Source organism: Nestor notabilis, unplaced genomic scaffold (genome assembly GCF_000696875.1).
Source record: "Nestor notabilis isolate BGI_N333 unplaced genomic scaffold, ASM69687v1 scaffold2963, whole genome shotgun sequence".
In the NCBI taxonomy this organism is placed as follows: domain Eukaryota; kingdom Metazoa; phylum Chordata; class Aves; order Psittaciformes; family Psittacidae; genus Nestor; species Nestor notabilis.
This window is the reverse complement of record NW_009921507.1, coordinates 27,793-49,564: the sequence shown is the minus strand read 5'-3', so window position 1 is coordinate 49,564 and position 21,772 is coordinate 27,793. Positions and strand designations below refer to the sequence as shown.

General features: G+C 49.5%; 1 protein-coding gene across 1 annotated transcript in view; it reads right to left on the bottom strand.

The window, feature by feature from the left end:
- DAGLA (diacylglycerol lipase, alpha) overlaps positions 1-13,846 on the bottom strand; it is a 34,392-nt gene extending 20,546 nt beyond the window's left edge. Inside the window, exons 1-7 of the mRNA XM_010011196.1 lie at positions 13,752-13,846; positions 13,064-13,275; positions 10,588-10,689; positions 9,856-9,994; positions 5,317-5,404; positions 1,152-1,286; positions 416-493 (exon numbers count right to left, since the gene is read on the bottom strand). Of these exons, the coding sequence (XP_010009498.1) occupies positions 416-493; positions 1,152-1,286; positions 5,317-5,404; positions 9,856-9,994; positions 10,588-10,689; positions 13,064-13,275; positions 13,752-13,846 (849 nt within the window). The remainder of the gene's footprint in view (positions 1-415; positions 494-1,151; positions 1,287-5,316; positions 5,405-9,855; positions 9,995-10,587; positions 10,690-13,063; positions 13,276-13,751) is intronic.
- Positions 13,847-21,772: the final 7,926 nt, after the last annotated feature.

Here is a 21,772-nt window from a genome sequence, read left to right as displayed (position 1 = left end):
ACGACGCTCCTGGATGCAGCACCCAACTCATGCCTCTGGCGCTGGAGAAACCTCACGCTGCCTTTCCCCATCCGAGTGGGAATCCTACCACTTCCCACCACACAGAGGGCAGACATAATGCTTTACAAGCGATGCTTTAAAAGCCTCCAGAGAGCAAGTGCTGTTATTACATTGGATGTGGCTTGGAGCAACCTGGTTTAGTGGGAGGTGTCCCTGCCCACTGCAGGGGGTTGGAACTGGACGAGCTTTAAGGTCCCTTCCAACACAAACCAGTCTGATTCTGTTGTACTAATCTTTCATTTCTTTGATTATTCCAGACAGAGGCAGAAAGGAGTAAAAGAAGCCACTGAGAAAGAGAAAACAGGCGACACAGGGAAGCAGGGTGGGTTTGCAAGCTCACAGTGCAGCCACTTACCGCGTTTTTCAGATCCAAATACTTTGTGTTCCTGGTCACTGGCATCCCAGATAGAAAAGCTAAAATGTCATTGTTTGCCTGTAAGTCACAAACACACATAAAGATTCTTCTCTGTGACACCAAGACACAGCTACAGCTGAGCAACAGAACGTACTGTGCAACCTGGGACAAGATACTCTCAAGTATTCCAACCAGTCTCCTCTAACTGGTTCCAATTGTGCTGTTCCTATTGCTGCCTGAGCTAATCACTGCTGTCTGAACCCACCTTTAGTGAAAAACTAACCCCATTTTCCACTGGGCTGACAATCCACTAATCTCAATGCCAATAATGGCTCGGGAATTCAGGAATTTTGCCCTAAAGTTCCTCCTGCAGTTTTACCCAGATGCTGGAATTTTCTCCACATCCCTGTGTACACAGGAGAAGTAATCTTCCCATTCCTTCTCATGTACCTACCACCTCTTCAAGCCCATTTGGGGTTATACTCTACACTCAAATCTATATCACCTGCCTAGAAAAGATGATGGATTTCCCAAGCTTGACTCAGTGTCAGCTGGGCCTTTTGGGAGCCTTGGGAAAAGCTGTTCAAGCAATTAATACCTTTATTTTACAGCTCAGTGACTGGCAATAGGCCATCACACACACTAGAAATGAGGTGGGCAGAATCATGCAGACACACAGAGCCAGTCAAGGGCAACAGGTAAGTCAGAAGCCAAGAGGGAAGCCCTCTCCACCCACCTCATCCAGCACAGCGTTGCGCTTTGCCCGCTGCCGTTGGCGCAGCAGAACCAGGCCTGCAATGATGTCAGATGGGACGATGTCAAGGTCTCGGAAGAACTCAGCAAAAAGGTAGGCAATTTCTGAGTAGGCATCCTGCAAAATCCAAGGAGAGAAGAGTTTAGGAGCAGGGAGGAGGAGTTTGGGTATGGGGAGCTTCAAAACAGGCCATAGAATGAGACCTAATGCGGCAGCAATGGCCTCATTTCTATAGCTCGCGCTCCAAAACATCCACGAGATTCCTTTAGGGAACACCATATCTGGTCTGATCAGATGAGGATCCTGTTTATTTTTACATAGTCACACTGGGAGGCCTCAGCTGAGCCTGAGTTTGTACTACACTTGGTACTGATGTGTGGGCAAGCAGAGCACCTCACCATCAAAACAGAGCAGGCAGAAAGGGAGAGAAGCATTCTCACCTCTACACTGTAAATAAGCCAGAGGAAGTATGAGGAGAACCAAGCAAATCCCAATCCAGCATCATCTCAGAGTCATCCTTGCTCCTCAAAAGCAATTTTATTTGAGCAAAGGCTCCTCAGGATAAAAGCCCCACTGATTTTGTCCATATTTGACCCAGACTTCACCATCCCAAGCAGACCACAGTGTCAGCTTTTGAATCCTGCCACTCCACAGTCTGTAGCTGCTCACTGCTCACCATCATGCTCTTTGCTATGGGATTTCAGAGTTCACTGCAACAAGCACTACAGATGGCAGCTTTTGGTACTGAAGGAGCTAACCAAGTTATGAGGCTTTTCCAGGTTTATCCTGGACTGCATCCAGTAAAAGGGCCTGAAAGGGAAAACCTGGAGAAAGATCCAAGTCATTAAACATGGAGTTGCCAGAAGAGAAGGTGACCAAACTCCAAAAGAAGAAGACACCACAGGATGGACAGAAGTGGAAGTGACCTGAGAGGGTCAAGCAAAGGCTCTGAAGCAGAGTGACAAAGGTGTTTTGAGAGTAAAAAATGTTATTTCCCTTTTGGTCTTTACTCAGCACCTAAAGCCATGCAATTGCAGTCTTGTCTGTAGAAGACCTGAGCAGTGCACTGACAGAAAGGCTGAATTTCAGGCCAGGATCTCTCTGTGTCTCTTCTTTAACTGGAAAGAAAGTAAATCCCTTCTCTCCCAAGCAGTCCTGCAGGGAATGACCTACATTCTTTCATCTCTGATAAACTCCTGGAGTGCCAGATTACTTTCTTTCATTTTTCACTTGCCTACAAAAGTAAGTTAAATAACCATTAAGAACAGGGCTCCAGGTGCCAGCTGTGCAGGCTGCCACACCAGCTGTGCCTTTTGAAGAGCAAATGGACTGGCAATAACCTCTGTGACATTACAACTGCAGCAGCCTTCAAGTACTGACCCCATAAAGCTTAGCAGAGCTCCTATAAGCACACATGAAATGCAGCCTCAAAGTAAAAACACTTATTAATCCAAAAGAGCAGCAACACCCCCTCTACTCTGCTCTTGTGAGACCCCACCTGCAGCACCGGGTGCAGTTCTGGTGTCCTCAACATCAGAAGGACATGGAGCTGTTGGAGCAAGTCCAGAGGAGACCACGAGGATGCTCAGGGGCTGGAGCAGCTCCTGTATGGAGACAGGCTGAGAACATTGGGACTGTTCAGCCTGGAGAAGAGAAGCTGCTGGAGACCTCAGAGCAGCTTCCAGGGTCTGAAGGGGGCTACAAGGATGCTGGAGAGGGACCTTCATCAGGGACTGGAGTGATAGGACAAGGGGTGATGGGTTCCCACTGAAACAGGGGAAGTTCAGGTTAGGATTGTAGTGTTCTGTTCCAGGGCTGGAGACTTCAGACTTCACTCCAGACCCACATTCTTGCCCCAAACACTATGTCCACTCCACAGAACTATTTTCCAGCCCAGAGGATGATGATGATTCTCTACTAGAACATTTTTTTCCATGAAGACTGGGAGAGACAGCAATGGATTCATTTCTCATCCATTACACACGCATTCATTCCACACGCTGTCATGCCAGGACACACAAAGTCAGAGCTTGTTTCTGCACAGAAAAGAGTCTTGGGAATTGCTCAAGCTGAATGTAAAATGGAAACTCAATAGCACAAAGAATTTGAAGATTGTGGTGTCTGCTTTTATCCTGAACTACAGAAAAACATATAAAGTAGAAACAGTCACTGCAGAATGAGAAGCTTGTTTAAAAAAAGCTTGATGCAGGGAAATATTTCACATTCCTCAATAAAATAGAGTTGTTCAGAAACCAGGACATCCAGGGCTCTGGAGCCAGGCTGCATCTCCCATAGGACAGACACCTCTGGGTACCTGGGTAAGGTGACCTGGTTGTGCTCCCAGAGGGAACGGAAGGTGCCTCTGCTGTGGTAGCACAGGAGGAGCTGCAAAGAACCCCCAAGGAAATGCTGCTCTTTGAGCTGCCCTGACACAAAAGCTTGTTTTGTCTCAGCTTTCCAGATGGATTTTCCTCAGCAGCTCCAGCAGATGAGCTGTGAGAGCTGCCAGTCCTGGGCTCTCACTCCTCGCTGGGACAGCAGGTTGGGAACATGGTGGCATTGCATCCAGTGCCGCTGGGAGGATCCATGTGCCAGGACACACTGCTGGACTTCTGCAAGAGGGTTATGACAATTCCTGCAGCCATCCACACTTCGGGAATGCACCCTGGGGATAATTCCACAGCACTTCCTAACAAACCCTTTTAATCTAATTCATACTGGTTGCCATCTGTGACAAACAAATGTTCGGGTAGCCTTCACCTGACTCCATCACTCTTATACAGCTCCCCCACTTATTCCACCTTTTCCTTTTTGAGGTTCAAATCCCAATCTCATTTCTCTTCCAAGTTCATATCCCCTCCAATATGCTCCTTTCTCTGCTGCACCTTTGAGAAGACCCAACCCCAGGCTATATTTAGTGAGGACACCACTGATGTGGCCGGTCCCGTGGTGGTTTCCCTGTCATTTTCTATGCCCTTCTAACTGATGCTATATGTTCTTGTGATTTTTTGGCCACTGCTGTGCACTGATGTCTTTGACAAAGTGTCCTTGATAACATCAAGCTGTTCTCCTGAGGGGCTGGAACTAATTCAGAGCCAGTGTATGTAAGTAATCTAAACTGTTCCCTCACATGTGCACTCATCACTTGGTCTTTCTTTACAACTGTCTTTGGTAACATCACCCTGGTTCTGTTTGGTCTTTCAGGAGTTCTCAAATGCTCCTAATTCTAACTCATTTAAATATCAGGAGTCTTGATCAGCAAAGTTTTCCATGTTCCTGGTCACCTCTTCAGCAGGTCCTCAGGAATCCTGTTGAACACCACCCCAAGACACAAACCTGCTCCCACTGATAACATTTGGGGAAGCAACACCAAGCCCCTTACCCTTCCCTGCTGGATAACAAGGGAAAATCCCAACAGTAACACACGAAAACTTGAAACCAATTATCTCCCTGTGAATCTAGGGATTAAGGAGCAGGTTTTGACTGCTAGTGAATCCAGAAGGAGTCTTTTGCTGCTTGGCAGGTTTACATTTTCCTCTTTTCAGAGAGGTCTCTCTCCTCCTCAAGCACATGAGACTGATACGAACAACAGGAGAAACTGCCTGAGAAATGGAAGCTGGTCACAAAGTCCAATGCTGAGCTGAAATATAGTGAAAACAGGTATTTCTTCTCCTGCTGTCTTCACTTACACCTTATTATCCCAGTTCACTGCCAACATCAAAGTACAGAACAACTTCAGAGGAGTGCAGTACTGACATTGCTTTTCAGTGTTTACCTTCAGAGTTCTCCAGTACTCAAACCCAGAGGGCTAAGACTAGTCATTTTGATAACTGCCCTCCTCAGTGATGTTACGTCTGCATCTAGAGGGAAACATCAGCTTCTGCAAGGAATACCCAGGTCCCCTTCTGCAGAAATGCAAGGGCTCCTTTCAGGCTACCCGTGCTGTAAAGAAGGAAAAGGGATCTGCATGCAGCAAAGCTCCAAGCCTGGTCATTCCAAGGGAATGCTTCTTGGAAGAGGTTTCCAGTCCCTGCACGTACACAAGGCTCCTTGTGCCTCCAGATCTCTGCAAACACCCGCTGTAAAGAGACACATGATCCAGGCAGGATGCTGTCTCCTGCTCTGACATGAGACACTTGGTACCTACCGACTGAGAGTCTTTTGTCCGTGTGCAGCAAAGGAAAACCTTGAGCCTGCGTGTCCAGCTGCTGGCTTGTCCTTCTTCCAGGCGGTGTCTGTGAATGAAGGGTAGAGTATGAGCATGAGGACAGGCAGGAGAACATGTCTGCAAACACATAATAGGATCCAAAGTCACCCAGTCTACACTATCACTGCTAAAACATGTGCTAAATATATTCTTCTATTGATCCTGGTCTAGCAGAGGTAAGGAGAGTACACAGAGATTAACAACTCAGCTCATTTTATAGGTTAAGAAAGTTGGGGCTGTTCAGCCTGGAGAAGAGAAGCTGCTGAAGACCTCAGAGGCGCTTCCAGGGTCTGAAGGGGGCTACAAGGATGCTGGGGAGGGACCTTCATCAGGGACTGGAGTGACAGGACAAGGGGTGATGGGTTCAAACTGAAACAGGGGAAGTTCAGGTTGGAGATAAGGCAGAAGCTGTTCCCTGGGAGGGTGCTGAGGCGCTGGCACAGGGTGCCCAGAGAAGCTGTGGCTGCCCCATCCCTGGAAGTGTTCAAGGGCAGGTTGGACACAGGGGCTTGGAGCAACCTGCGCTAGTGGAAGTGGTCCCTGCCCGTGGCAGGGGTTGGAGCTGGGTGGGATTTAAGGTCCCTTCCAACCCAAACCAGTCTGGGATTCTATGATAGGAAGGTCAATAAATCTAACTGACCTCTCTATTTATATACATGGTGTCCCACCTGAACGGGATGGCCATAATGAAACTCCTGTTGTATCTGCTGGAAGCAAGATGGAAAGAGCATCCGGTCCTCCAGATGTAAGGAGAATCCACTGGCAACTTGGCAGTTGTATTACGTGCCAGCACATCCCACCACTCAGTAGGAAAACTCTGCCTCAGGGCAAGGGGGTAGGAATGGTAGAAAAGACCCTGAGCACTTAGTATGAGAGAAGCTGGGCAAATTTTTTCCCCAATAAATAGCTTACTTGGGAAAAATATATTTATTAAACATAGTAGAGGCTCAGAACTGAAGCAATTTGCACTCCTTATTCAAGTATGGGGCTTAGCTTTCATCAGAAAGAAAAGGAAAGTTAGCTGAAGGGGCTCTTTCCATTTAGACAAGTCTAAACCAGGCTGAATAGAGCAGGTTTAGCTCAACCCGCATTTGTTTTCCGTGACATTTCAATTTGAGTTTCAAAATGAGCTAATTGGACAACTCTGTTTCAATGCACCAGAGCTGAGTTGCCTCCACTGTTGTCAGCTTGTCCCAGTTACTACATGTGGCAGGGTGGCAGTCCCTTCTTTTTGCCTGGCACACCTGCTGACAGCCCTGAGCTCAAGCCAGGCTTAGTGGTGTTGAAGTGTGTGATTGTGTCAGTCTGTGCCAGAGAGCAATGCTACCAAAGGCCACAGCTCCCCTGAAGCAGGGTCTTTAAGATGGACACAGACTAAGCCAACACAGGTCAGAGCAATCAAGAAAAGACCACTTCTGTTTTTCTGGCAGGCTCTCACATCCAAAAAGCCAAAGCACAGGAAGTGGGTGGTACCCGGAAGAAAAAGATGCTGATAAAGGAGTATTGGCCTGCACAGGAGGAGCCGATCCCACAGGGCAATCCATCAACCTGAGCATTGGAAAACATCTCTCACTGAATCCCAGCCTGGTTTGTGTTGAAGGGACCTAAAACCCCCTCCAGTCCCACCCCTCGGCCACTGGCCAGGACCCCTTCCACTAGAGCAGGTTGCTCCAAGCCCCTGGGTCCAACCTGCCCTTGAACACTGCCAGGGATGGGGCAGCCACAGCTCCTCTGGGCACCCTGTGCCAGCGCCTCAGCACCCTCCCAGGGAAGAGCTTCTGCCTCAGAGCCCATCTCAGTCTCCCCTCTGGCAGGTTCAAGCCATTCCCCTTGTCCTGTCCCTCCATCCCTTGTCCAAAGCCCCTCTCCAGGTCTCCTGGAGCCCCTTTAGGCCCTGGAGCTGCTCTAAGGTGTCCCCTTCAGGAACCTTCTCTTTTCCAGGCTGATCCAGCCTGGCTCCAGAGCAGAGCTGCTCCAGCCCCTGGTCATCTTCAGCTATCCATAACATCCAAGGAAGACTCTAGAAGAGGAAGAAGAATACGAGCATCCCAAGACAGAGCTGGCAGTACTCTGCTCCACCAAATGCCAAAGAACTTGGGCAGCCATGCAAAGAACTTCACAACTTCACCGCGGGGGCTGAACAAGCCAAGTGTGCTCTGAGCTATTTTCACTCCAACTTTTCCCAAATTCTTTCTTCCTAACACTGAACTTCCACATGTTTAGTGGGCTCTGAAGCAAGTAAAGCCTCAGCACAATCAGCTGAGCCTTTTGTTTTGTTGCTTTATTTTCTTAGCTCTGCAAGAACAGAAGTGCCCACACACATCACGATGCCACTGGTGAAGGAAAACCTCTGTTTAAGAGTCCAACACCTACAGCAAAGCACCACCAAAGGGAAAGCAAAGTTATACATCTCCCTGATGCAAAAAATCAAGCTTATTCATGAGTTAAGACAGAGGAAATACAGCTCAGGTTAAGCATAATACAAAAGTCAAGTTCCTGCTGTACAGCGGAGGCATGTATTGCTGCAGCCTGAGGGATTGCAGTAGCAGTTCCTGGCCCTCAGCATCTTTTCTGGATCATGATCCAGAAACAGGCAGAGAATTTCACAATGTGTTCTTTGGAAACAATTGCTTTAGTTGTGAACACGTAGTAACATCTCCTGTTTGCCTTCCACATCAGAGCCCACAGCGTTTTGCTTGTTCACATCTGTTCACACTCCCTTTGGAGAGTGGGAAGCTGCAAACAGCAGGCACAAGCTGTCCAAAACTGGTACAGGCCTGGAGGGAAAACCTGGCCATGGCCCAAGGGACAAATACCTTCACTTACAGAACACAGAATCAACCAGGTTGGAAAAGACCTTTAAGCTCACCAAGTCCACACTTCACACCAGCAGTGCCAAGGCCACCACTAACCCCTGGCACTGAGGCCTCATCTATAGGGTTTGGGAACCTCTCCAGGGACGGTGACTCCAGCCCTGCCCTGGGCAGCCTGTTCCAATGCCTGAGCACCCTCTGGGCAAGGAATTGTTCCTCAGCTCCAGCTAAACCTGCCCTGAGGCAGCCCGGTCCTTGTTCCTTGGGAGCAGAGCCCAGCCCCCTCCTGGCTCCATCCTCTTGTCAGGCAGTTGCAGAGAGCGATCAGGTCCCCCCTAAGCCTTCTCTTCTCCCCACTTAACCCCCAGGTCCCTCAGCCCTTCCCCATCACACTTGTGCTCCAGGCCCTGCTCCAGCTCCGGTGCCCTTCTCTGGCCCCGCTCCAGCACCTCAATGTCTCTCTTGCACTGAAGGGCCCAGAACTGGACACTTTTGTCTGTTCTGAGCTGTCTGAGATCTCAAAACTCCTCAGAGGGGAGATAATTTGGGGGGCTTTGACTTACTTTAAAATTCTCTGGCAAAATAACTTTGCCATCCATGGCTCTCAGTTTCCCTTTGGAGAAGTAACACCCTGAGCCACACAGCTTTGAGGGAGTGTTGGGTACTAGATCCATAGTATCATCAAAGCTTCTTAACCCAATCCCCCTGGGAATACCATGACCACAGTGCAGCAGTCACACACATTAGGCTAACAGGGCACTAGTTCCTAATAACCAAGGCTAGTGTCATGTATTGGGAAAGTCAGGAAGAACGTCTTGCATTCCACAATGAAATCCAGGCTCCTTCAAACAAAACTTGCTTGCACAGTCCTTGGAAAAGTCTTTTTCTCCCTCAAAAAGACAACTTGAAGGATCCCATTCCAAGCCAGTGGAAGAACATGTATTCAAAATGCCCTCATGGATATATATTCCTCATGAGAAATGCAAGATTTGCAGAGTATTCTTTCAAAGCCTCAGTATTTAGTGTTCAAAACCCAGTGCCCTCAAGTCCCACAAAGCCACATTCCTTGCTGACAGTTGCATATGTCAAGAGTACATAAGAAAACAAAGGCTGTTTGTGTTGTTCCCCCTTCTGAAAAGTGCTTTGCTTGGTGAAATAAAGCTTTCCTATCCCCATCTGGGCAGCTCCAAGATGTAATCAATTCTTAATTAAAAGATCTGCCTGCCAACATAAAAGAAATTGCTTCTTGGCCACGAGCAAATACAAGAAACCTCAGGGCAAGAGGTTGTACTCTGAAGACACAGAGGAAGAAAGGGGCTTTGGAAGAAGATGCTGTCTCAACCTAAGCAGTATCTAAGCACTGCCTCACTGTTACCAGGCAAAGGCTGCTACAGGATGGACAAAAGAAGCTGTTGTGGTCAGCACTGGCTCAAGAGGCTCGTCAGGCTTCGCAGATGCAGTGACTAACACACAACGCAGGCAGCTACCGCATCGCTTCGCCTCCTTTGGATGCAGATGCCCACACACAGCACCTGACAATCTAAGCTGCATCCTTCCCTCACCAAAGGGAAGCAATGCCTAAAGCTGGATGCTTCCCTGAAACGAGGCAAGGAGGGACATCAGGAACTGAGAAAAGTGGGATATCCTTGCTGGAATGCTGCTTTACCTCAGGTTGTATGTCCTCAGGTTGCGCTGTCTCCGCTTCGTGGCGCGTAGTTTGACAAAGGTCCGGCCCGTGGGGTCGAAGACGCACAGGACAGTGATGCAGACACTCAGGATGACAACCCAGTTGCACACCACCATTCCTGCAAGGAAAGAAGAGGAATCAGGTGCTCTGCCCCTAAGTCATGGCAGCAACGCTTCCTGCTCTTCATCACACACATCACAGCCATCACTGGGCAGAGCAGAGAAAGTCACCCCAGTGTCACCCCAAAATACTCTTGCAGGCAGCTGCAGCAAAAGAAATCCTCTGGAAAAGCTTCTAAGTTTCTAGCTGGTTTAGGATATTGCCCATATAAAAAGGCCATTAAGTACTCACTGAGTATCCACAGGGAGTGCAACATTAGCATCGCCCCTGCCAAGGGACTGGCTGAGACTGTAAAGGAGTTCCAGGAAAACAGCAATGTCATTTGGAACTGAAGAAGGGGAACCAGGTCTTCCAGACTCCCCAGCCAGACCCTTCCATGGGAACATGAATTCTTGCCTCAGCACAGACAGCACAAACAACTGAATAGAACAACTGTTCTGAGCAATAATGTCTCAGGAAAACAAGCACCACATTTACAGCCACAATCCACTTCCAACAGTCAATCCCCACATGCAGGAATGAATTAGCTCTCTGAGGCGAGATGTCTGCTCATCCACAGGGATGCACCCAAACCACATTCCAAATACATACCCAAAGTGACACTCTTTGCTGTGATATCATTGCAGGAAGTGTAGTACTGCGTTAGCCAAACGATGCCCACGATAGCATACACAAACTCAATCAGCAGGATAGCTGCAACAAAAGGAACACAATGGAGAGTAGCAGCATCTCCCTGAGGATTAACCACTGCTTCTCCCCATCTTCTGGAAACGAAACACAAAGAGGGGCTCTTTAGCAGGATGGTTGCACACAATTAGTGACTGCAGGATTGGGCCCTGATGCTTTGGAAGCTGATATTCCAAGGATATGAACCAAAAGTGTAACGTGCCCTTAACTTACTCCTAAACGATACAAGGACTGAGTAACAAGAATCACCATGTAGCAGTACCTAGGACTTAACCACCTCAGCCAGCTGGCCTCATTCAAAGGTATTAAGTAAAGAGTGTGTATCCTGGGTTAATTCTACTTACTACACTTAGTAAATGTTCCCAGCACCTCTGCCCTTTGCAGTCTTTCCAGTAACAGTTCCCAGGTCACAATCCTTAAGGAGTCATTTACCAGCTCCTCAGTTTTGCATCTTACCCTCTGAGCAACCTGCTCTAGTGGAAGGTGTCCCTGCCCATGGCAGGGGGTTGGAACTGGACAAGCTTTAAGGTCCCTTCCAACCCAAACCAGTCTGTGAACAAACAAGGAACTGGGGATTCAGGATGGTTCCCTGGAACAAAAAAGTTGGGAAACACTGCTTTGAAGTGCCCATCCTCATGCTTTCTCTCCACATTACAAGCCCAAAGTACAGGGGAGCAATCAGATATGGAGAGAGTAAATAGCTTGCTTAGTAATGCCTAGCAAGGCTTTGGTGGAGCTGGGACTAAACCCACATACCAGCCACCCTCCTTATCTACGTGTTGGCATGGTACCTTTCCACAAGTGGCTTACTACAGGCTCTCACCAGCCTGGAATAACCAGTTGAAAGAGACTCAAAGAGTTTCTAACAGGAGTGGGCAAGAAACAAGGGCTGAACCTGGTTCCTGCTCAGCCCAAGCTATGTGCTTAATCTTAGCTAGGCTTTGCCTACCGTGGGGTTTGTCTGTCCTCTCAGACTACCTGCTGTAGGACAGGAGCATGGATGAGACTTTCCTGGTTCATACTGGAGCTCCTTCCCAGACTCCTATGTACTAAACAGCACATGCTTCAACTGGGATAGCCGCATGGACCTTGTCCACATGCTGGTCACACTCCTTATTTTTATCAGTAGAACTGATGAAGCCATTAAGACTAAAAAGCCCCATGAAACAACCACATACAAGACCCAAAACAGAGTGTAAATACTGATCCATGTATAGTTTAAGGCAGACCAGGAAGAAAAGTGGGTGTTTCTTGGGCAGGAAAATGGCTCTTTGGATCTTTCTCTACCTCCCTTGCCCCATTTAGTCTGGTTTTAACACAGTGTAACTTAGTGTCAGGCTCCACGTGCTTCCCTAGGGAGACTGCAGTGTGTCTGGGAAAGTGGAGAGAAGGATTTGTTTGCTCTTTGTTTTAATGACTTGCACTTAGCACTCAAAAGGTGGAAATGTCTCCCAGACAGAGCTTTCAAGCAAGACTAGCCCTCTCTTAGTGACTTCTGCAAGGAAAGACTCCAGCAAAAACAGAGATGCAAAACCATGAGGTGTTTTGTTTGGAATGGGGTTGACTCTGCAGCTCCAAAAGGATTTTTTTCCTCTTAAAATCTTCACACAGAACAGAAAAAAGTCTGCTCAAGTTTCTGTACCTGGAAGACAACAGAACAGAGGAGGGAAAACAAGCTAAAAGGGAAGCCTCGAGTGAGAGATCAAGGAACAATCTCACTTTCCTGATCTGCTTTTTGGTGGGTGAGAGAGACAGGAAACGTTTTTAGGAAGACAAATATGCACTCTGAGAGAGGATGCAACCAGCGAGCAGGTGGTAAACCTATTTATCTCACTGTGCCTGGAGGTGGAGTACCAAAGTGCAGGGCTCTGGATGGAGATGCATCACATGTAAGTCAAGAGGTTCAGTGTATGTCCCAAGGTAGGTGGGTGTAGATGTGTCTATATGACAGGCAAAGCCACACACATGCCTCAGGGTCAGAACCACCATGATTTACACGGACACATGCCTGGATCCTAGGAAAACATGTGGAAAAAAGATGGGGGAGAGGTGTAGATGCATCTCACTGTGGCAGATCTGTGTTGTGAGCCAGAAGAGGAGCCACATTTGGTTCGAGGGAAAGGATGTACCTGCATTGCAATGAGGATGGCAAGTTAAAAGGTTTGCTAGAAAGATATTTGGGGCATTGCATGAGAGTCTTACAGCAATGACAGGGTGCTGTCTATGTGATGTATTCAGATGCATAGCACATACAAGTGGCCATCTGGATGTCTTTCAGAAGCTGTGTGTTTGTCAGGGTGTGGGGAGAGAAGTCTTCTGTGCTAGCAGATGGCAGTGTGGAGGCTGAGTCATTAGGAGGCCTCAGGCCTCTGCCTCTTACCCAGTCTGACATAGAGCACATACTGCATGGAGTCCCGGGGCTCTGTGTACAGGATGCTGCCTCTCATGCTGAGCCAGATGATTGCCACCTCTGCGATCATGCAGCTGAGCAGGATGCCCAGGTAGCCTCTGCCGTGGTCCACCAGGTTGAGCGAGCAGGCCTCGTTGGGGTTGTACACCAGCCCAAAGAGCACCACAGAGAGGATCACAAACCTGCCAGTCACAAACCAGCTTGTTACCAGCAGGAAGCTAAAGAAAGCAGCATGTAATAACCCACACCAAGCTCCTGAGGCTCCTCAGTCACCCATGGCTACTTAATTTGGCCTAGAAATCTCCTCCCCACAAGCCAACCGGAGTCAGAACAATTTTATGACCTGTGTCAAGTCCCATTATCCCATTGGGATCCACTCCAGTTGTTTTTCTTAAGCCCCTGGACAGAAACACAGCCCCAGACTCCAGTGGACAACCTTGGGTAGCATAGGAGGATGCAGACAGTTGGTCAGGCTCCCTCTTTGGAACTGGAACCAGAGCTTAGAACTTACCCATAGAAGCTGGGCACATGTTGGTGTCTATGCGAAATGCCCCAAACAAGCCTTCCAGCCACATGGACAAGCACGGGAAGAATTACAGCTGCAAGGAATTGGAATAACAAAAAGAACTGATGGGAGAATTCTGCCCTTCTCACTTACCAGGTGGTGTGCAGGAGGAAGAGGAAGACTGCTGGCAAAACCAGGTCATCGCTGCCTACAGACCAGCGGCGGCGGAACACGACAATCCCTGTCATGGCTAGTGGGTCTGAGGGGTTTCAGCAGGCACAACACTCACCTCCTGGAAAAGAACAGAGCCAAAACATGCTGCTTATCCTCCTCAAGAGAGCCCCACAACCCCACACCAGCAGAAGGATGGCACCTGAGCCCTGTTTCCCACCAAAGACGGCAGAGGTTCTTCCTGTCAGCACCAGGGGGCATGGCACGCTCGGGAAGGAGATGTACAGGAGGGGAAGGCAGAGTTGGAAGAGTGGGAAGTATTAGGTGCAGCCGGTGTGTAACTCCCTGAACATAACCACCACTCCCCTAGCTCCAGTTCATAAGATTACCTGGAATCCCGTTAGGGTCGTGTGGTGGGCAGCAGTCACTGAGGGGGCTTTGGGCAGGTTATACTGGCCTCAGCTCTGAAGAAGTCCCTGTTACCATGTTCTTCCAGAGGCACCCCTGCTGCCAGGCTCTTCTCTTGTTGCCCAACACTTCTCTTCCTCCCTCAGCAAGCCAAAATACCCATTAGCAGTTAGCAGCAGTGTCTGGGGAAGCTATTGACCTGCTCTCAACAGCAAGCACTTAGAGCTGAGGGAGCAAGCTCCTAGGAGATCTCTCCCTCCACCATCGGAAGCACCCCGCCAGCTCCATGTCTTTGTGCTCACACCGATGGGCACTAACAATTAAAAGGTCAAAGAGTGAGGAGCTGACTGTTCCTCCCCACATTTTGTTTGTGCTCCTATTTTTAAAGCCTCATAAACCCTTTAAGAACAGCAACAGCAGTGGTGTAAGTCACGAGACTCCACAGGGCTCCCCAACCACCTCCTCCCAGCGCAGCTCTCCCACACCATTCCAGCTCTGCTGTACACACTCCAGTCTGCTCCAGTCCAAGTCCACTGCATCAGAGCAGCTCAGTCCTTTCCTTTCTTGTACAACATGCTTCAAACATGACCCACAGCCATGACTTCTGTTTGGTTTGGTCAACCTTTGGTTTCTGGGACTGTGTCTATGTGGGCTGCCTGCTGCCAGCAGTGATCTCCTGACTGCAGTGGTCAGTCCTGTCCCTCTGTGCTGTCCCCTACCCCCTGTCACACATCTTACCTGTAGCCCCATGTGCTACCAGACCAGGGGACACCACACATTGGCCTGTGCCCCTCTGCCCCAAGCCACCATCTCAACAGTATGAAGTTGTGCCAGGTTGGACACAGGGGCTTGGAGCAACCTGCTCTAGTGGAAGGTGTCCCTGCCTGTGGCAGGGGTTGGAACTGGAGGAGCTTTAAGGACCCTTCCAACCCAAACCAGTCTGGGATTCCACGATTCTCCCAACTAATGCATCCCAGCTCAAAATCACAGCACTTCCCCTGTTCTAACCCCACCAACCTCCCAATCTTCATGTTCATGCTGTAGTGCTCCATCCCTGACGTGCAGTGACTACACCACTCCAAAGCTGCATCTCCAAAGTAATAAAAGCTCTTTGTACTGATCTGGCAACATGCTGATATGCTCAGAGGCAAAATCCAGAGGTGGTTACTTACAATGTACTCAGGATTTCCAGTATCATTTCAGGGGGAACAACATCTGCCACACCTCATGCACAGGACAAATCCCAATCAAACTTGTATGTGATGTCTCTCATCTAGTGCTCCGGGTGAAAAAGAGGCCAAGGAGGAGCGACACCATCACATTTAAACTCATCTGAACCTCCAAAGTAACACAAGTGTTGGGTTTGTGACAGACCACTGAGTATCACAGCACCTACTGCTGCAGTAACAGTACTCAAACCTATTCCCTGGTCAGATGTGGTTACTCCATCACTTGCCCACTGTGCAGAACACCTCAAACCAGATAAAGAATCTTCTTGTACTGACAGCCGCAGCCACGGAACTAAACCTTCCCACCCATTTCAGTCACCAAGAATTGAAAACCTACACAAACCTTCCACATTATCCAGGGGATTCCATGGTTAACAGGCTGACACACTCCCAGTGCACGGAGGGAATGCTCTATTCCACAAACAAAGCAAATGTGAAATTCCACCACCATTTGGATTCACACTTCCTCAGCACATTACAATCAGAGCGCTCAGCACACTGCAGCTTCAAACTGCTCACTCCTCTGGCCATCTGGTGACTTCTTCTAGCCCTGCCCTCAATAACCCACCCACATGAAGCATTTATACCTGGAATACCACTGTCCCTGCCCAGGATTTGGGGATGCACTTTCCATCATGCTCATTCACGCTGCCTCTGGCCACCACAGCACCTCCCAGCCGAGCTCAGACCTTGATTCCCATCATCCCTCAGCTTACGGCTGCATCCCACCAACGCATTTCCCACTTTCCCAACAACTCTTCCACCTCTCCATGCACAAGTGGTTGTGCTCTCCCTGCTTTTCCTGCCAGCTGAAGAGGCAGGGAATGGGCAAGAGCAGCAACCATCCAACATGAATTCCTTTATCCACAGCAACAGATGGGGCTGGAGCAGAGCAGCCTGTCACTCACTGAGGGACTGTCACTCCTGGCTCCATGCTCACCACACTCCCAGTGCACTGCAGAAAGAATCCCAATTCTCAAAGCCCATCTATTGAAAACCCATCCCATGAGGGATGGGGCCAGTTTAGAAAGAAGAAAAATGACAGAAGGCCTGAGAATAGAGCCCACAAAGGATAAAAAAGCAATGCTGTCAGTGTGAGGAATCTGGCTTCATCCCAGCAGATCCCAGGAGTTGCTTCAGATGATGAAGATATGATCTAGCAGAGGAATCAGGAGGAAAGTGGAAGGTCAGAGCACACACAGCCCCGAGACCACTGACCCAAGTTTTGCAACAGCAAAATCCCCTGGAACTACCCCTAAAATTGCTGCAAAGAGTGGGAAAAATTCCCAGGACCTTGAAGCCTGAATCCCAGTAAAAGCAGCACCAAGCTCCCAACACAGGAATGAGAGGAAGCACATGCAGGCACGAGCTTTGTGCACAACAAGTCCAAAGCCCTTGACCCTCAGCTCAAAGATCTATGGAAGCAGGAATCTTACCCAGCTGCTGCACATTCTTCTCTCCCATAAGGGTACTGCAGGAATAGTGCATATCCACGGAGACAGGCATCATGAGTGAAGGAAGGAACAGCAAACTCTTCTTGCAGCCATTGCAAATCCCACTCGGCACAGGGAAGGGCGGCGTGGTGACTGCCTGCTGACAGAGCTGGGCATCATCTCCAGAGCAACTCCCTCTTCCCAGGCAGGCAGCAACCTCAGCTCTTCCTCAGGGCTGCCAGGGGTCGTGACTCCCCCCTTCCACACCCCCGGCACCCTCTGGAAGGAAGTGACATCATCCCTATTCTGAGGAGCTTGTATGTGGATTGTGGGAAGGAGGACCGGGAGTGATGCTGTCAGAGCCACCCGGAGATGGGAGAGAAGGAAAACCCTCCAGCAGCAGCAAGTGCAGCAGCACAAACCTCCTTCCTTCTTGCTGCTGGACCAGGAGCACTGTGGCAGCAGTTTGGGATCATCCTGGAGTCTAAGCCATACATCCCATCAGCTGCAGCCCTGGAAGCAGGGCTGGGAAAGGCTCAGGACCGCTGCTCTCTCCCTCTGGCATGGACTGAATGGGCAGGGGGAGGGGAACTGGATGGGACACAAAAGGGGCACACAGAGGGGGCCACCCTAGTCATAGAAAGGAGAGACTGTTCCAGGAGAAGCAGCCTCTTCCAGGCCTTTCAGCCCTTAATTCCTTGTGACATGCTCTGGGGTATGACAGGATGTGGGGGAAGGGGAGAATTAGCTGTCTGGAAGGGGAAGGCTTAGAGAAAAGAGCAAAGGAGAAAAATGCCCCAGCGAGACAACATTCCAGCTAAACCAAGGAGATTTAGGCTAATCCAACATCCCATCCCATCTGACATTAGCCTTGGGAGAAGGGATACAAGTAAATACAAGCCGAACACAGCCAGAGCTGGAGGAAAAGGGCTCTGCATGGATCTTGCACCACAGGAGACCACCCACACCATGCCAACAGCAAGGGAGAGCATCAGCTACTCCCCACCACCCAAAAACCCACGAGCAGCTTTAAGCTCACCCATCACACAGGCACCTGAAGCACAGTTGCACCCACACAGCCCAAAACACTAACCCCCTACAAACCCTCATCCCTGGGGATCTGTAAGGGCTTGAAGACTCACTCAGCATCCTCCAAAACCTCCTTCTGGCCCACACAACCTCCTTGAAGCTCAGAACATCACTTGTTATTGCCCTCGAGGAAAAGATGGGAGGCCATGAACGTGCTGAAATTGGATGCACCAAGCTTCTTCCCACTTGGACAGACCCCTGGAGGCACCAGCAGCAGGAAGCCCTGCCAGAACAACCCATCCATCACCCACCTTTCCCCTCAGCCTCAGCTGGTGACCTTCTTGCAACTCCACATGCCCCAGGTGTGGCAAAGCAATCCCAACACTTGTGTGGTTCCTACCTGGAAGCACACTTTGAGCCAGTCTCCCCAGATCCTGCCTCGAGTCCTGCTGTATGATTCGCCCAAGAGAAACTCCCTCAAAGTAAGTGGTCAAAGCCCAGTGACCAGACGTGCATCTTCGCTGCCTTCAGGAAGCCAAACAAAAGGGGATATCTAGGTGTCAGCTCTGCAGATGGTTGTGGGAGTCCCTGCAGGACAAAACCCGTTTCTGGAACCCAGCAGCATGTCCCAGCAGCACACTCCTGTGGTACTGGATGAAATGCCACCATGGGCCCAGCTCCAACCTGCTATCCCACTGAGAAGTCGGAGTCCAGGACTGCCAGCTCTCACTGGTCATTTCCTAGAGCTCCTCAGGAAAATCCATCTGGAACAAGCTTTGTGTCAGGGCAGCAGCTTTTCCTTGGGGATTCTTCTCTGCTCCTCCTGTGCTACCATAGCAGAGGCACCCTCCCTTCTTCTCGAGGTCACCTTGCCCAGGCATCCAGGGATGCTGGTCCTATGGACACAGCACTGGTGCTGCAGACTGGCTCCAGAGTCCCAAGAGGAGAACAGAAAGCCCCAAGAGTGACCCAAATAGCTCAGGCAGGCCCAGGACAGTGGCTCAACACCACCAGATCAGCTCTATCCCATTAGCTCCTCTGGAGCTGCCTTCTGCATCCTACCACCCAAGATGGTACCTGCAGGTACTCCTGCACAACACAACCCTCCTCACCTCCATCAGCAAAACCAGGTTCTGTCCCTTGCTGGTACATCTGCACTTCCTCTTTATCATAGAATCCCAGACTAATTTGGGTTGAAGGGACCTTAAAGCTCCTCCAGCTCCAACCCCTGCCCCAGGCAGGGACACCTTCCACTAGAGCAGGTTGCTCCAAGCCCCTGTGTCCAACCTGGCCTTGAACACTGCCAGGGATGGGGCAGCCACAGCTCCTCTGGGCACCCTGTGCCAGCGCCTCAGCACCCTCACAGGGAAGAGCTTCTGCCTCAGAGCTCATCTCAATCTCCCCTCTGGCAGGTTCAAGCCATTCCCCTTGGCCTGTCCCTACTTGCTCTTACAACAAGTCCCTCTCCAGCCAGTGTTGAGCCAAACCGTCTGTCCTTGTTACTACCAGTATTCTTGTGACCATCACCATGCACTTCAAGGCTGTATTTCTGCCAGCATGTACAATTCAAGCTGGGAGCCCCATGGGGAAGCTTTTGTCCCCTGGGTTTTGAAGGTCAGCTTCTACTCTGCGAGGTATTTTGGGTATGTGTGTCAATGGGCAGTATTATAGCTCCACATCTAATCATATAGCTCTGTGATGAGGACACTGTAGTGAGATGATTGTGGGGCAGTGGCCTTATCCTGGGGGAGCTGCATCTGAAATGTGCCAAGTCACTAGAGGCTTTTTGAACCTTTCCTTTCTTGAACCTGAAGCCTCAGTCCCCAGGCTCTGGCACTGACTCATTTTATCTCCTTCTCCTTGGAAAATGGGATAAATAAAGGAGAATCTTAAAAGCAGGTGTGAAAGTGATCTTCCAGCATTAAAGACCCGATTGATTTTTGCCATCATCCCTCCCCACGCTGAGCCACCTCTGGCTTGTAAGTAGATGCTACACTAATACATACAGTATTCTTTAAAGTATAGATCTGTTCCCTTAATCACAGCCATGGTCAAACTATCCTCACATCCTCCTGGCTGCTGCTGTACCATCTTCCCCCAGGGAAGGAGCTTTCCCTGCAATTCCCATGGGCATTGCTTGCAGCAGAGATCCTCTGCCACTTGTAAAAGGCAGCCCTGCCCTGGAAGGCCTCATCTTCCTTTGATGCTGTCTCATTTGGCCCCACCTTACGTTATGAGCCTCCAGTCCACGTTGTGTTAAGTAGGTATTCCTGGGTCCTGCAAGAGGTGCTGGAGGAGAGCTGGGTTTTTATGTGGGCAGACGTAGGGAAGCAAGTGCCTCCTATCAGCTTCAGGACACTTGGTATGGATGTAATGATATCCTCCCTTCTCCCTGCGAGGGAAGAACAATTCCCAGATTGTGAGGAACCAGGCTCAAGCAGAAAGAGCTCCATTTAAAGCTCTTAAAAATAGCTGGATGAGGCCTGATGAAGTTGGATCCAAGTTCTAATTGAGGATTTCCGTCAAGGACAGTAAGTGCTTATAGAAGTGCTTATTTAATGGGAACAGGGAAGTTCTGTAAGCTGCAGGAACAATGACCCAACAGGGGTATAAAGCCCGTGTGGGACATCCTTGTGAGGAGAGGAAGGATGGGGGGCTCAGGTAGGGGTGACTTGATGGGGCTGGAACCTTGCTGTTAGTGAAGTGCTATTTGCACAACCTGCTCTAGTGGAAGGTGCCCCTGCCCATAGCAGGGGGCTGGAACTGGATAAGCTTCCTTATAAGGTCCCTTCCAAGCCAAACCATTCCATGATCTCCATCTCAGCTTATTCCTCCCTAATATTCCTTCATACAGCCCTTTTGCCTCAGGCAGCATAAACATATTGAGATGTTTTCTATGTAGATGTGTTTAAATCCATCCCCTTTGTGCCTTACTCCAGACACCTCTTGCCTTGGGTAGAAATAGGTCTCACGAGTCCCACACTATCTTCAAACACAGGCAACATCTCCTACTTGTTCCCTTCTTTAACCTTTCAGCCTTACAACTTACACCCTTGAATTTCAAAAGCTTCTTATCAGGTTTTCCTTAAATGGTCCCTTTTCTCTCCTGAGACAGGAAAAAAACACTCAGCTATCAAAAACCTTCCTACTAACACAGAAGATTTAGTATCACATTTGCTATTCACTCCAAACTGGTTATTTCCCTGCAGAACAATGCTGTGCACACCACAAAGGGCCCAACGCTGACATACTGCCTGCTCCTGAGCAATAGTATTGGTAATCCCAGGCAGTCTAAGGCATTAATTGAGATGTCAAAATCCACAAGTATTTTTACAATGAGATGCTCCCACTGAAATATTTAAAGCAAGGGTTTAGGCTCTGCACACAAAAGGTTCAGCTTTTCCAGTGTTTTTCTGCAAGTGTAAGGATTAATACATTACCCCTGACTAAAAACCACAGTAAAGTGATCATTTAAGAGGAAAAGAACAAATATGCTGCAAGTTGGCAACATCCCTTTGCCTCCATTCAGTGGAGTCACACACAAGCATAAAATATACAAAGGGAAACAGCACAAGAGGGACGTGGAGCTGTTGGAGCGAGGCCAGAGGAGGCCCCGGAGCTGCTGCGAGGGCTGGAGCAGCTCTGCTCTGGAGCCACGCTGAGAGAGCTGGGCTGGGGCAGCTGGAGAAGAGAAGGCTCCTGAAGGGGACACCTTAGAGCAGCTCCAGGGCCTAAAGGGGCTCCAGGAAACCTGGAGAGGGGCTTTGGACAAGGGATGGAGGGACAGGACAAGGGCAATGGCTTGAACCTGCCAGAGGGGAGATTGAGATGAGCTCTGAGGCAGAAGCTCTTCCCTGGGAGGGTGCTGAGGTGCTGGCACAGGGTGCCCAGAGAAGCTGTGGCT